This window comes from Paroedura picta, chromosome 4 (assembly GCF_049243985.1).
Source record: "Paroedura picta isolate Pp20150507F chromosome 4, Ppicta_v3.0, whole genome shotgun sequence".
NCBI lineage: Eukaryota > Metazoa > Chordata > Lepidosauria > Squamata > Gekkonidae > Paroedura > Paroedura picta.
Window position 1 is genome coordinate 61,739,676 of NC_135372.1, and position 16,886 is coordinate 61,756,561.

General features: G+C 42.5%; 1 protein-coding gene across 2 annotated transcripts in view; it reads left to right on the top strand.

Moving 5' to 3' along the window:
* The window catches only part of LOC143835459 (uncharacterized), a 398,092-nt gene that overhangs the window by 333,891 nt on the left and 47,315 nt on the right, over nt 1-16,886 (top strand). For both annotated transcript variants that reach the window (XM_077333093.1, XM_077333092.1), the window contains exon 4: nt 15,069-15,274. In XM_077333093.1, coding sequence (XP_077189208.1) covers nt 15,069-15,274 — 206 coding nt within the window. The remainder of the gene's footprint in view (nt 1-15,068; nt 15,275-16,886) is intronic.

The following is a 16,886-nucleotide window of genomic DNA, read 5'->3' on the forward strand; positions in this document are numbered from 1 at the left end:
AGGGCAGAACTAGAGATCTGCTGGCTGCTTGAAGTGCAGTTTCCTGCTCTTCTCCCTGTTAGGTAATCAGATGTCATTTAAGCAAAATAAATTGGAACTACTCAAGGAACTTGGGGAGAAAAAAGGGTGAAAGTGCAGAATCTGGTTTGGATAAAAGTTTAATTCTACCGTTCCATGTGACATAGCCCTTTACAGGAAGCAGCGCCTACTCAGACAGGAGGGGCCGAGTAATGAAGATGGATTCGCCTTGTTATCAGCAAGTCATTTACAAGGGCTGGAGGTAACCTTAAACATAGCAGATAGCTCAATGGCACTTGCCACTAAGCCTCTAATTAACAATGTACATTTACAGATGAATTCTCAGCATTCATTAAACAACAGTCCAGTCTCAGGCTGATGAGTCAGTTCCAACATACTGTATGAAGTTGTGAGGAGCTTGCACAGGCCACTTTTGGAGTTCAACAGCTGTGAGGCCAGGTGTGCAACCTAGAATGGACTAGTTCAGCACAGGGCAAGACAGAGTAGTGTAAAGCTAGCCCCCCAACACCTGTGCAGGCGATTAAGATGGATTGGAATGATCCTTTTATAACTGCAAATATAAAGGTTTGATTTCCTGGAAACATTCTAAAACCTCAATTTGATATGACACTCCTCTTCCAACACCCACACTAATATATATTTCGGGCTGACTGGGAATGTTCTTGTGGGCTTTAGCGAATGTGCAGTCATGTTCGTCGGCAATTAAAATATTGCTGGAGGTGCCTGCCGCATGGAGCACCCTCAAATACCATCACTGCTGAGACATAAGCTGATAGAATGAGTCCCATGTGAGAGTGGCATTGAGATATTTGTGTGCCAATTAAGATGTGTTTTCTAACAACAGTGGTAAACATCCAATTCATCGTAGTGCAGCATCAAGTTTTAAAAAAACACACAAGAAGAAAGAGCACATGGTGACTCTGTAACAACAGACCACTCTCGTAGCAAAAGCAGCAGAATCTCTGTGAAGTTTTGTATGTGGCAAATGTCCTTTATCGAGTGCCTTTTTAGTACACGCAGGTGAACAAACTACTCCAGGGTAAAATCTTGTCTGTCACGTTTGTATCCCATCCCTCCTCTAAGCAACTCAGAGCAGCAGACATCATGCCTCCTCCATTGTATGTTCATAATAACCCTGTGAGGAAGATTAACAAGGAAGGATAATGAACTGGAAGTGTGGGAGTGAATTTGGCTGCACATGAATTAGAAGAGTTGGTTCTTATATACCGCTTTTCTCGACCCAAACGAGTCTCAAAGTGGCTTACAGTCACCTTCCCATTCTTCTCCCCACAACAGACACCCTGTGAGGTGGGTGACACTGAGAGAGCCCTGATATCACTGCTCGGTCAGAACAGCTTTATCAGTGCTGTGGCAAGCCCAAGGTCACCCAGCTGGCTGCATATGGAGAAGCAGAGAATCAAACCCAGCTCTCCAGATTAGAAGCTGCCACTCTTAACCACTACACCATGTCATGTGCAAGAACATGTCCACTTAAGTGGCAATCTGTAACCAAATATTTGATTCTTTCAAATCAATACATGATCCCTAATTTCTGCAGCTCTCCACTCTGCACTTTTTAAATCCAGTTTTCTTTCTCATCTCAGATTTCCCTCTGCTTTTCTCTTCATTACTAAATTCCCAAGCACCAGAAGAATTACCTAATGAGAACAGAGGGATCCTTTGCAACTATTAGATCTGCCATTAGCCACCCACCCACAGCAGGTAGACACCCACTCTCAGCCCCAGTTCCTTGCCCTTGAGAGACTATGGGGCAGGGGGAAAATGTCCTCTCTAGAAACACTGTAGTCTTTATCACAGGGATTAAAGGAAATTAACTTAGCATTGCTCAGGAGTGAGTAATGTGACACCCTTCCCAAACTCCACCCTCCCCAGGCATTGCCCTCAGACTTCCCCAGCATGAGCTAAGGTAGTGCTGTAACCATGCATGCAAAGGCAGGTGGCACAGCTTGCTCTATGCCTACTAGCCACAGGTCCTTCCAAAAAAGCATCAAATGTCATGGCACTATAGGGAATTGAGCCCAGCAGACATGACTATGCAATTTACCAGAGGGTCCCAAACCATGAGCTGATGACCACTGATCTCAGCCAGTCTCCCATGTCTCTGGGCCATTCCGCACAACTACCAATGTTGCTAAATGTTTGCAGTATTCAGGAACACTATATTTAATAGTGGAATTTCGTCATTCTGCACACCTTCAATTCTAGTGGAATATTGAAGTCCCAGTAGTGGTCTATTCATTCCCCACAGGTTTTCGGTCTCGCCGGTATCGCAACAAAGGAGGCAATATTTTTCCACACTTCTTCCCGCCCCTGGCCATCAATCAAACAGAACAGTCAATGAACTGTTGTGTTCGTGCTCCCGAAAATCCCCTTTCCCTTTAAAAACTTTTTTAAAAAACCCGAAAACACCAGTAGCAACTAATATTTGTTCATTCAATGTCTCAGAAAGACCTTTTTCGATGATCTAGGAGCTGGCGCTTAATTGTTTACATGCTCTTCAAGTTAAAAAAAAAAATTTCCCCCGATGGGTGCAATTTCTGGCTGAAATTACGGGCAGTGTTGAACAGGGGGCTGTACTGTGCTCGGAAACTTTAAAGACAATTGCAGAAGGGAACTTTGTTTGACTGTTAAGCACTTCTGTGGAGGGAATTCAGCCGAAGAAGCCACGCTTATTCATTGCTTTCTCCGGTTTAAGGGGAAAAAATGGTGATCGCATCTCCAGAAGCTCGGGGGCGAGAGCAAGAGATTCTTTCTACCGCTATTTTGAGAAGGCACATGTCTTTCGCTGATGTGTTGCAGCTTGTGCTCAGAAGTGTAGCATTTTTTTCAGGGGGAATCCACTTTTCTGGATTTCCCCCTAAGCGCTATAAAATCCCGATTGTTGCAGGAGTTTGGCGGGAATTTTGAGGTTTGTCTATGACGTCATACAGAATGTTAAATTCACAGTGTTTACAAAAGGTAAGACTTTGACTACATTTAAGTGGTGCAGAATGGCCCTCAGTTCTCCAGCAGGCCTCCTGCTTCTTTTCTTTGGACAGCTGCCTTTCCTAGGTCATAGCTCATTAGGACATGCTGGTAATCTGACTCCTTTCTTTTACCTACTCTCTCTTTCTCTAGGATCTGAGCACTTCTGATATGCCCTGCAGAACTATGCATCTGCATGAATCTCTATGATCACCAGGCTTCTGTTTTGACACCTGCCTTCTTGCGTTTTGCAGTTTGGATGGACCAAAACTGAATCCTAGGTTAGCCATGTTAGTAAGCAGTTTGCCCAGGAATCGACATAGGAAAGTATTTCAAAGTTGTTTGCCTTTCATTGAAGGTGATATGTATGCATCTTGTATTCAGTGTAAAAGAAGCTAAATGTATCACATTAGAAAGAAAAGTTGGATTTTATCTAGCTGGAAACATGCAGCTGGACTACTGTTTGTAGTACTACTATGTACCTGGAAATATGCAGTTATGCTGCTATTTGTAGTACTACTACAAATTGTACTAGTATTGTAGTATTTGCAGTTGTACTACTACTATTGTACTATTCGAAAAAAATCTAGAACACTTTTCTATCAAAAGACAATGATTTTCTAGGAATGGGATCCTCTAGGATGGTAAGGAGCTGAATGAGACTTTTCTTTATTAACTCTGTCAGCAAGAATTCTATTGGGAGGGAAAGAAAGAAAGAAAGAAAGAAAGAAAGAAAGAAAGAAAGAAAGAAAGAAAGAAAGAAAGAAAGAAAGAAAGAAAGAAAGAAAGAAAGAAAGAAAGAAAGAAAGAGACATTCAGTGCATTCAGTGAAACATGAGCATTCTTCCAGACAAGAAGAAATGTGTATATAATTTAATTACTTGATAGGCTATCATGCATAATTGCTAATCAGGCTCAGACATTCTTGCAGAGTTACAAAGACAAGGGAAACATCCACTCGGGTCAGAGCTTGCAAACATTAAGGGCTGGTGAACATCATTGCATATGATCCCATGCTCACAGTACATCATAAAGCATTGTGCAATTCCATTTATGGGCAAAACAAAGACATTGCCTGGCTTCTAGGGTTTATTCCCACATTAGCCTTTTAAATACATGGTTGATTAAGGGCTCTTTTATATTCTTACAGAAACCGCTCAAAAAAGTATTTACAAGAACTGAGATGATACCCAAATGCAAGTGTTTTTGTTGAACATCCTGGTGGCACAATTTTTTGACATCTAGATTTAAGAAAAGACCAGAAACAGTAAATATTCACTTTCTTGTCACGTTTTGTACCCTTTATTTGTACTCCTTTATTCTAACATAACTGCAAGCATTTGCAAATTTCTATCTGCCTCGAAATCTCTTCATCCCTTGTGAATAGAGCTGACACCGGGAAATTCCTTGACCTTTGGGGGTGGAAGCTGGAGAGGATGGAATTTGGAGAAGAGAGGAACCTCAGTGGGACAAAATGCCCTGGAGTCCTCACTGCAAAGCAGCCACTTTATCTGTGAGATCTGAGCTCTGTCTTCTGGAGATCACTTGTAATTCCAGGAGGTCTCCAGGTCTCATCTGGAAGTAGCCAACCTGCCTTGTGAAGTCTGAACACTATCCCTTCCTTTCTGACTAATGTATGGCTCAGTAGAGCACTCAGTAGAGCTATCACCTTGCTACCTCTCTACTGGTATGATCAGTGATTCCTGTCCCCTTCTGCCCAGCTGCCCAATTATATTTTTCTCATACGGTAAAAGGAATAGCAGAAAGTATGTTTTTGATGTGGAACATCTACTGACATGGTCCCTATAATGGAAATAATAACAGATGTGATGTCCATTGTCCTGTCTTAGGGAGCACACAGTAGATAGCCCACAGCAGCAGTGGCAGTGCCAGATCAGCAAGGCCCAGCACTGAGGCCCACTCACTGCTCAGGTGCCAGAGCTAGTGCTGCCACCAGTCTTAAAGGGTCAAGTGATACAAAGATCTTTACAGGAGGCCCTGAAGGCCTGCTGCTAGTTAAAGCTGACAGTACTGAGCCAGATAGACCATTGGTCTGATTCATTATATAAGGCAGGTTAGTGTGATACCTGCTGTACCAAGACAAATTTTGGCAAACATGATAGCAAAGTGGAATAGAACAAAATTAGATAGCCAAGAGAAGACAAGATGTATTAAGTCTGTCAAGTTTCATTATTTCTAAATCCTGTTGAGAGTGTTTATGTAAAAGTTATTTTCCCCCTTCGGGGTTTAAAAGTCCAGCATAAGAATCACATAAACCACTTGCCATCAGCTGTGATTTCACACCCATTGTCGTCTTGCAAATGATATGCAAATTATGCTAAATATGTTTATCTAAAATATGCAGAGTGTTTGTCACTCTGCAGTTCTTGATACCTGACCGTTGTTATTCAAGTTGTCCATGACCTAGCATCAACTAAGAAGTCTTTTAGAAAGAAACATATGATAACCACTATGATACATGGGCATGATCAGGTCAGCAAAGCATGCTTCTGCAGTTCATCAAATATATCCATATTGAGAAATGGTGACACTTTGGTTATAGCTCTAGCTGCTTCTGATTAGGAACTAAGATGCGTGAAGAGAGAAAAGAAAGCATTCTCAATCCTTTGTTTATTGTTTGTTTGTTTGTTTATTATTGAACTTATATACCACCACTCCCAGCCACTCTCATCCACAATCAAATCCAAGCACTACAAAAATCATGTTAATACTGAAGCTGGCTTAGGATAGGACCCTTTCTTTTATCATTTTATTTTTTTACCCCACATGCAATGATTTCTGCCTGTGTAAAGGACTATTGTGACCCGCCACGAGCCTACGGGGAGTAGCGGGATATAAATCTAAATAATAATAATAATAATAATAATAATAATAATAATAATAATAAAACATGCATCAAAAGCTGCACAACTGACTATATTTATTTTGTTGGAACATTTCTGTCTTAACTTTCTACTTAAAAAATAGTAACTAACGTAGCTTACAATTTTTAAAAAAATTATTAAAAGTCAAATTTGAAATTTAAAAAGCAATGAAACCATTTTAGTGTCTTTCTCCTTACCCACGATGCTATCAAATGCTGAAAGTCATTCAAGTGTTAGGTAGAAGAATGGGGCATAACATAAGGTGACCAGATTGTCCTACTTTTGGAGGGACATCTGGGGGTACCTGGCAAATTGTACTTATGTTGAAATTTAAAAATATATATTACAATACTATTTTTGCATTCTATGTGTTCTATTAAACTTTTTGTTGCTCCATATAGACCACATTTTTAATCAAGAACCCCCCCCCCGGTCAATGGTGTCCCGCTTTACCAATGTTAACACATTGGTCACATTGGTCACCTTAGCATAACATTATCCTCAACCTCCTCAGCCTATCTCGTGATGGTCTCTCCATGATAAACCCACCAGTTAACTGGATGCAGGATTTTTAGTTCTTTAGCATTTATGCTGCAGCATATGGACCTCAGAAAAGCTGCTTTTGCATCTTCTTCAGCACCCAAAGAATACCTCATCCTTAAGACGTTTGTAAGGCTAATGTGAAAATACTTGAAGATGTTATTTTAAAAACAGGGGCATGAAGTAGTCAGCCTGAGAAAAGGGGAATGATACAATATTGTGAACAAGTCATAGGTAACCACAATGGGGCTGTTATACAGTCTGCAGCTTGACTAGAACACAGCCTAAGGCCTTCCCAGGCACTCTCCTAACACTTCTGTCTCTTGTACTATACCAGCAATAGCCTATATAAAGTGGTATTGAAATTTGTATCTATATTCCATAGAGCCAAGTGGGCTAGCATTGCTGACAAGAAATAGTATCGCTTTGCGAGGGTGAGCTTTATTTTAATTTAGAAAGTATGTGCTGGAGAGTTGGCGAGGACAAGCACACACCTTCTGAAAAATACCAAGCCAAAGGGAAAATCAATTTGGATTTAACAAACCATCAGATATTGCAAAGAGTGGATATGTAGCCTATTCAATAGTGAGATCACCAATCCCAAATGCCCATGAGATCAGCACAACTGCCATCCTCGTGTGATATTCAAACATGGCAAGGCACAAATAACTATTTCCTACCAGGTGTTGTAGCTAGTGGTCAGCGTTCTAGAGCAGGGGAAGACAACCTGTGGTCCTCCAGATGTTCATGGACTACAATTCCCATGAGCTCCTGCCAGCATTTGTTCTCGAGCAGTGGTCCCCAACCTTTTTATCACCGAGGACCACTTACCGGGGACCACTCAACGCCTTTTACTGAGGCCCGGTGGGGGGGGGGGGTAGTTTACTCCTCTACTCTCAACCACTGCCCTAACGCTCTCTGGTCGCTATGGTAATGTTTAAACATCCCTTCAAAATATGATAAAGACACGCCACAACAATGAAGTGTGTTGTGAAGGGCTGGGGGGGATGAAGTAAAGGGCTGGGGGGGGAGAAGGCGTCCTTCGGGGCCCACCTCTAATTAGTCAAAGGACCACATGTAGTCCGCAGCCCACAGGTTGGACAATGATGTCCAACAATGATGTCCTGACAATGGAAGTATTGTAGAGCTGATGCCATTTAAGGGGATTAGTGATTGCTGTGCTGATCATTCAGCCCATATTACAATGTCTTCCTTTGGACTGAGTGGTTGGTGTAGTACACCAGCTTGTTGTAGAGGTTAGGAATGTGGACTTCTAATCCAGCAAGCTGGGTTTGATTTCCTTCTCCTCCTCCACATGCAGCCAGCTGTGTGACCTTGGGCTCACCACAACACTAATAAAGCTGTTCTGACAAGCAGTAATATCAGGGCTCTCTCAGCCTCACCTACCTCAAAGCCTGAGTCAGAGAGTGTCTGTTGTGGGGAGAGGAAAGGAAAGATGACTGTAAACTGCTTTGAGACTCCTTCAGGTAGAGAAAAGCAGCATATAAGAACCAACTCTTCTTCTAATTCATGCTGTTGGTATCTTAGGATACAAGTCACCCTTGCTGCATCTCACATCTCTGTCCCCTAAGTTAGCCTTGCTTCCAAGAAAGCCATATTCCAGTTTGTGATTCTTGGGGGAGGGGTTACTATGTTCAAATGACTTTTGTGGTTGAAACAGTCTCCATAAAACCTTATATTGGCAGTGGTCATCTCTTTGCAATTGTAGGTCCTACCATCTGGAAGTCATTTTCTCCTGACATGTAGCTCCCTTCACTTCTCCCCACTTTCATGAAACACCTGGAAACTTGAACGGTGTTCTAATGAGAGCAAAGATCCCTGAATGCATTAGAAGAAGGCAGAAGGTGGAGGAGCAAGGAGAATTTCTTTTTAAAAGGTAGCAGTGCCATTTTAGATTGTTTTATGGAATGCTGTATTTGGGACTCGGTATCTTTCCAAGTATACCAAAAGATTATAATATATTATCTAGAGAACAAGCCAAACGGGAAATGAAAATCCCTAGAAACATGAACCCCAAAGTGACTGGCAGTCGATGAAATCATAAGCCAAGATAGGAAAGGGAAAAGGAATATCAAAAGTAGAACAAAGAAAGTAATAGGAATGGGAGTGGGGGGAATAAACCAGGAAAAGGCTGTGTAATAGAAACTCTTCTGTCCTCAGAGGCAACATATCGTTTACTGTAGCAGGACCAAGATACTTTAAGAAAGGCATTCATTTATCATAAAAACGATATGGGGTATCATGCAGACCAGCTGTGAGTCTCGCCAAGGGTAAAATAGACAGTATAAATTGTGTCCTAGTGTCAAGGGAGAGAGGGTCACGACTCTTTCAGTGCAGCAAAACAGTCCACCAGGCATTTAAAAAAAGAGAAGAGACAGTCAGTGAATGGGGATCTTCTTATAATCCAAGCTAATGCGTGTGAGCAGCCCTGTCTGGCTGTACATACTTAAGGGCATCCATATTCAGAGCAGAAACTACAGATGCTGAAGTAAGACTGGAGGCCAAAATTAAAACGTATCCAAATTAGGGTGCAGAAGAAAGAATGTAAAGCATGCCCACCAAGTCTGTGAACAATGTTTTCAGAGAACATTTAGTGATGCAGTGGTCTCTGCAGGTATATCATCATAGCATCTGTTTACACTTGCTGAACATCCTGCTCAGGATCCAACTCACCTGTCAGCCAGGGGTCCCCAGCCCCATGTTGTTTTCAATAAACCTTTTGGAAACCTACCAAAGTTGTTTTTCCTCCATCAAACAAACACTTAAATGGACATGTAACAGTAGGATCACTCATGAGAACTAACCTTCAGGCACTGTTCTGAAAAACACATAGACAGAATGTTATAAAGCCAATGTTTGTGTTTCTCTAGTGCCAGGTTATGATGGAGCCTGATTACACGTTTATAGAGTCTTGACCTTTATGTTCCTCTTCTTGGCTAATTTTGATTCAAACTGTGTTTGTGAATTAGATCCAGACCAAAATAATAGTAGTCATTGGAGGACAGTAAATGAGTTTGCAGTAAAGTTTTTCCTCCTGTATTCTGGCTATTAAATCCAGATTAGATCCAATTACCATTATTAGATCTAAATCACCATTGTGATTTCCACCACACAGCTGCAAAGCCACAGAAAAGTACAGAGCAGAAAAAGCATAGATAGCTTGAATGGTAGGTATTGCTTGTGGAAAAAAACTCATCTAAGGACAGCAGTTCATATTATTTTGTTACTATTACAGGCATAAATCAGAAAATCAGTCCAGTGTAGCACCTTGAGTATTCGTACTACATATGTGCATACTTTGTCCATTTGTGGTAAAATCATTTAAATCTCCCATCAAACACCAGTTTTCAAAGGAAAGATTAAGTTATCCATCATGTGTTTATAAACTTTTAGTCCTTCTGTACTCATACCATAGATATGCATACTTTGGAATAAACACTATGGAAATCATTGTGATTTAATTCTGTGAAAACATGCTCCCATACATGGGATGAATGGCCATAATCCTCTGGACTCTTATTTTGTAGTAAGCAACTTGGAAATCAGTGGAAACTACTACTATTTATATATATACAGGATTAGGGTGCAACTTTACAATGAATACTCTGCAGAGCTACTTCAGTCTAAGTATTTCTCTTGGGCTAGTTACAGTTCTCTTAAGGCAATTCTCCTAGAGCAGTTCTGTTAGAGCTCTTTCAGCCCCACCTACCTCACAGGGTGTCTGTTGTGGGTGAGGAAGGGAAGGCAATTGTAAGCCATTTTGAGACTCCTTCTGGTAGCGAGAAGCCGGGTATAAAAACCAGCTGTTCTTCCTCTAAAGTCAATGAAGTCAAATTAAAACTACATAGGATTGCACTTCTGGTCCTTGGACAAGTCCATTTGGATAAGAAAAGTAGGATACAAGTAAGCTATAGAGAGGAGAATGATATAAGCCAATGGTTCCCAAACTTATCTGGCCTACCGCCCCCTTTCCAGAAAAAATATTACTCAGCCCCCTGGAAATTAATTTTTTAAATTTTTTAATAGTTATTCATCGCCCCCAAATGCACCTGTGGCCCATCGCCGCCCCCCTGGATCGCTGCAGCACCCACTAGGGGGCGGTAGCGCCCACTTTGGGAATCACTGATATAAGCCAACCTACTGGAAGGCAGGTTATTGATTAATAATAAATTGTTATTGTTGAACTTAGATAAGATAGGAAGTTGTATTTGGTGGCTGCCACTGAGCATAACCAATAATCCAGCACTGACTTGGCCCACTTCAATTTGTTGGTTGTCATCTGCTACTGTCTGGAGACTTCCAACTTGAGCTTGCATGTTTCACTTTGCAGGTGGACACAATCCAGGCTTCAATAAAGACACTGGCAACCATATCTTTGGCATAAACTTGGCCACAACTTAATTAATTACTGAGCATTTGTGCAGCATGGGGTATCAGGATCTGGCCCTCTTGTGGTAAGTCAATCATAAAGCAGGCCTATACAGTAGCAGGCAATGCCATGTGTTCCTCCAGCATGCCTGCTGCATCTCGTGGGAGATGGCCAATGGTTGGGAACCTGATGGGCATCAGCCTCTGCTGGGTTCCCTGATCACCTGGAAATGCAGTCCAACTGTCAAGGCCTCCTTCTGCATGTGGGGAGGCAGCTTGACTCTGCTTGCACAGAGCCTCTTATGGAGGACCCCTCAAATGAATAGGTCAGCATGCAGGCTTGGCCTACGCCAACAATGGATCTGCCCCATTCTCAAAACCAGTTTTTTGGGTTTTTTTTAAAAAAAAAGAACAGGGAGGTCTGTGTGGGAAGCTGCAGGAAGAGGGAAAGAGGCAAATCACCTCCACACAGGCCCTTATATAGGTGCTTGGCCCATTCCTCTCTCCCACCATTCCCCATGCTCTGCCTTGCACCTACATCACTCCAGGGGATGCCAGTGCTGGGAGTTCCCAGCCTCCCTTCCTGACACGACTTGGCCTTGAAGACAACAACAGGGACTGCAGTTGCCAGCAGTAGGCCTCAGGCTTCAGAAGGGCAGAAAACTGTCCTATGACCCCATGCCCTTACAGACTGGACAACTCCTCCGCTTCCTCTTCCCACCACCAAGCTCTAGCGCCTGTTGTATTCCTGGATACAACAGGCTTTTCCCCTAGTATAGCATATTGCTGTTATTCTGCTGGTAAACCTGGGTACCAGTTTCCTCTGGTCCTGTAAATATTCGTATTTGCTTCGGTAGGCTGCTTGGACTAAGCGTGCTACACACAGATTAAATAAACTTTAAACACTGATTACTTGTAACCCATGTTTTCAGCTAAACATGGGTTATGCATATTTCTCCCCACTGGTATTTTTCTCTAATCACAATGTGAGTCACATAACCTATCAGGAGCACAGATATGAGCTACAGTAATTTTGCCATGCTTGGCAGCAATGACATAGAATAGTAATCTCCCAGTAGCTAAATGTTCTCTGTTTTCCAAAAGGCTCTTATTTAGTGACATTTCTTGCTACATTGCTATTTTTATAAGCACATAGCAACCCAGCCATTGAAAAGACTTTTTAAGACAAAGGGCAGAATTTGGTGACAATCACTTAATGTAGAGACTACCTGTTTTTATGTTTTTAAAAAAGTGCTGAAAATCGGGGTGAGGTAGAAGGTAGGTAGAGATCATGAAACATGCCTAGATCCTAGAGGTCCCCTCATCTGTGCTGAGCTCTTTGAATTTTAATGTTGCAAAGAAAATGACAGGCAAGTGGGTATAGTAATGTACTTGACCTGCCTGAACTGTACTTCCTACAGCCGTTCATAGTTATCAAGCTTGCAAAAGGCTTCAGACTCTCTTCTGCTGCTTAGGCATACTGAGGCATGTTTCTTTATCACTCCATAAACAGCAATCATCCATGTTTCATCCCATGCTTGTTTCTCAAAGAGCGAGAGCCCTGTTCAGCAGAAGAACCAGACTGCAAGTTCACAAGCCAATGGAATACCTTAGGGATTTTAGATGTGAGACACATCTTCTGGCACACCTCATCAAACGGAAATGTAGATGGATGTGACATCTGTCAACCTGCCCATAAAGTGCACCAGAAGATGAGGAGGGCCCAGCCAGAGGCTGCGCCGTCCCTTGGGACCTGGGCAGTTGCTTCATGACCTGCAGCGACCAAGGCAGTGGTTGCCCCGCCCCCAAGGTGTTCACAGTGGCCACACCAGCCCCAGAGGCCTAGGCAGCCATTGTGCGACCCGCAGGGGCTGAGCCAGCGGTTGTCCTGCCCCTGAGGTGATTGCTGTGACTGTGCCAGTCCCTGGGGCCTGGGCAGCTGCTTCATGACCTGCAGGAGCTGAGTCAGTGGTTGCCCTGCCCCCAAGGTGTTCTCAGTCGCTGCACCATCCCCAAAGTCCTAGGCAGCCGCTGCATGACCCGCAGGGGCCAAGGCAATAGTTGCCCTGCCCCCAAGGTATTTGAAGCAGCCCCAAGGGTCTAGGCAGCAACCGTGTGACCTGTGAGGGCTGAGGCAACAGCATTCAGGATGGGGGAAGGTGGAAGGGAGTAAAGGGGGAAATGGGGGAAGGGGAGGGAGCCTCTTTCTCCATGTTTGCAAGTGAGGTAGGGGAGGGAAAGCATGGAGGATGTGTGTGTGGGTGGGTGTGTGGGTGTGTGTCTGCAAGGGAGTGAGGGGGTCCTGACCAAGTCATTCCAGAGCTGCTTTGAGACATTGCAGCCAACTGGCATGGAACTTCATGTAAGACAAGTCTGATGCCTTGTTTAAGATAAGTACATATATCCTTTGGGTCAACACGAATGAGAATTTGGAGATCCCCTGATTAGATCTTTACAGAACCTTTAAAAGTAAAAATACAATCATCTACAGAGTCTTTTTATCCCTGCACAGTTGTTGGATCAATATCAGGGTCTGTTTGCTATAAACAAGAATGTATAATGGTATAGCCTGATCTCATCAGATCTCAGAAGCTAAGCAAGATCAGTACTTGGTTGGAAGGCCATCAAGGATGACTATGCAAAGTAAGTCAAAGGCAAACCACCTCTCTTTCTCATTTGCCTTGAAAGCTCCTTAGTGGGGTCACCATAAGTTGGTTGTGATTTGATGGTACATACATGCATAAAATTTACTGTCACCTTGTTTAAAGTAAAAAGGTATGAAGAAGATGAACACATGTTCTGTTTTCTCTTTAAAGGGCTAATAACATCAGCAACAGGGTGCAAGTTTGATCAGTAAAATATGTGGTGGGTGCATGACCTGGATCCAAATTGGGACTGCATGTGGCTGTGATTTGATTTTAAAAGACTAATTGAGGTCTGTGATCTTGGTCACTTCCAGTATGACCCTTGATTTACTGACTGGGCCCCCCAGGTTTAATGTGTCATTACAGTGCAGCAGCATAAAACACAATGTTTCCACTAAGAAAAAGAAGACACTTATTGGCTGGGCTGTATTGTCTCCCAGCATGACACATGGAGCTCAGGGTAAAGCAGAGCTTCTTTCCTCATTGCCTCTTTGGCCCAGTGCTGGATTCTTCATTGAAAAAGAATAAGAGTTGGTTTTGATCCCCCACTTTTCTGTACCCAAGTGACCCCCAAAGCAGCTTACAGTTGCTTTCCATTTCCCTCCTCCCAACAGTCACCTTGTGAGATAAGTGGGGCTGAGAGAGTTCTGAAAGAACTGTGACTGGCCTAAGGTTGCCCAACAGGCTTCATAGAGAGGAGTGAGAAATCAAACCTGCTTCTCCAGATTACAGTCTACTGCTCTTAACCATTACACCATGCAGGATGTCTATACTATACTACATGACTCTCTATGCCATGCTGATAGGCAACTGTAGAGGAGCAGAGCCCAGTCAGATTGTTCCTCTTGTTTCTTAAGGACAACTCCAATTTTTTCCAAGTAGCTATTGAGCTAATTTAACATTTTCTGAGCCCTGAAGAATAACTATTGCCCCCCATCCCTTCTAGCCGAGTTCTATGGGACATTCAGTGAATTTACAGTGGTGAAATAATTCCAATGTATTCCTGCTGGAACTTGGGTGTAGACTTCAACCCATTTTGTGTGTGTGTGTGTGTGTTTGTGTGTGTGTAAAAGAAAATTACTCAAGGTAATGACAGGTTTATGAAGGCAAAAGAGCATCCTCTGAATTGGGCCCTCTAAGTCTTTATCTCTGATGACGTGTCTAGCCGTTAGCTTCTGACAGCATGAAGATTCAAAGCCTTAATGTGCAATAACTGTATCTCAAGCCGTTACAGGTAGTTCAAGGCCATTCTGCATAAATGGTATGCATTGCCATGTGTCTCAATCTTTAAAACTCCCCAAATATCTCACATGCAAGTGTAGGTTAAGGTTTAATGCATCCTCCTACCATAAAAGCATCACTCAAGACTAATGAACAAGTGAATGTTTGTTTAAACCCCTTTGTGAAAATCAAACAAGCTTTCAACAGCTATTCATACATTTATGGTCAGATGTGAATCATTCCTGAGGTTCTCTGCTCTGAACTATTAGCTGCTAATGTTTGTAGTTTCACAGCATTAAGACACTTGATTTTCTTCTCATTCTATTTTCTTTTCTCCCCATGTATTTCCCCCTCCCCCCCCCAGTACCAGATGGAGAAAAAGTCACCCTGGAGAATTTTGGTGTCCCAGTGGCCTAAATGGGTTGTCTTCTGCACCGTCCTGATAGTAATGATCGGGATTCCGCTTTTGGTCTATGAAATGGTGGTAGCTTTCCAGGATCCTCCTGCTGACCTACTTTTCAACATAGCAGCTGTCTGCTTTGGGGCACTCACAGAGATCCTCCTGACCAAGTGAGTGAAAGAGACTGAGTTTTCTCCTGCCTGTTTAGCCCTTCCCCCATGCAAACAAGTGTCTGGTTTGTATTGAGACTCAGTCACATTCAGAATGTTCCTGCAGAGACCGGGCCATTAGATTAAATAACAGGTCTCTTAACCTTGATGGTACATAGTAGCCCTAATGGTACATAGTAACATTAGTACCACATGTCTATGCTTGTCCTCTGCCTCATGAAACAAACCCAGTGCTCACCTTTTCCTCCCTCTGTTTCAGTAGGGTCCACTCAGAAAAGGAAAGAGGACAGCATTTCAGATTGTGAAATGAAAATTGCAATCCTAAATAGACTCACCTTCTTCTAAGCCCACTGAATTCAATGGACTTAGAAAGGTTTAACACTGCTTAGAATTACAGAAATAACATTGCAGTCCTAAACAGATTTACTTTCTTCCAAACCTATCGATTTAGAAAGGTTTGACTCTGTCTTGGATTGCACTGTAAGGGATTTTATTTTTGCTCTTGTTAATTATTTCATTATGAGGAAGGAATTATAAATCCCTACCAGTCAGGACTTAAAATATCAAAGTCATTGTTTAATCCTTTTGAGTCACTGTACAACTAATTCCATTGCACAGGGAAGTGCAGCTCCACAGTAAACAAAACAGATAGGACACAGAAGAGATTGTACAGTTGAATCAACTCCAACAATTTGCAAAGTCTGAACTTTCCGTTCCATCCTTTAATAAACACCAGCTCCAACAGAAATGTTGACCAGTGAACCATTACTTGAAACTATTTGAAACTAAATTAAACTCTTTACTCTTCCTACTGATGAGATTTTTACTTTGACTAATACCTCTGTTCACTTTTGACATGGTGACATCATCAGGAAATGATTTTATCAGTTTCCTGTGGTGAATATTTCTTCTGGATGCCCCTTCATTTGATGGCAGCTGACATTTATTGTCCTTCATAAAAAGTCTGAGAATAAACAGGCTCCTGGGCCGGTCTCCTTGTGAAACTGCATTCACAAGAAGTAACATGATGAGTCAACCAAAAACTGGACTGAACAACAGATTCCCTGGTGCCTTCCCTATGTGTGCTGGTACATGACGAGAAAGCTTGGGTGCACCTGCCCACTTTAGTGGCACTGTACATTTCCCTTGTTTCTGAACATCCAAATATAGGCATGCACATGCACAATATACACAGGTGGCCAGTTCCCAAATTAAAATATTCTGCCCCTAAATGCCCTAGATACTTGGAGGCTGAACAGACATTCAAAATTCCAAGCAGGGGGTGGGTAGTGGGGGAGGTAGGGGTGAAGCTTAAGCGTGCTGCACTCTTAATCTAACTTGGGTACTGTTCATGGGAATTCAGAACATTCATTAGACAGGATGGGGACATCAGACCCAGCCCGTATACTCCATGATATGCAGAGTGTCATTCTCTCTCACACATGTCACAAGTGATACTGGAAATGCCTTTCACTTTATAATGTGTCACTTGTGAATGTTTCATTTGGGGACAGAAAGTGAAGAGTATTTTAAAACCAAATTATGCTTCTACCCCATGCAGTCTATTATTGAGTTTAAATTCATAGGAAATGCATGCTCTGTTTTAAATGAT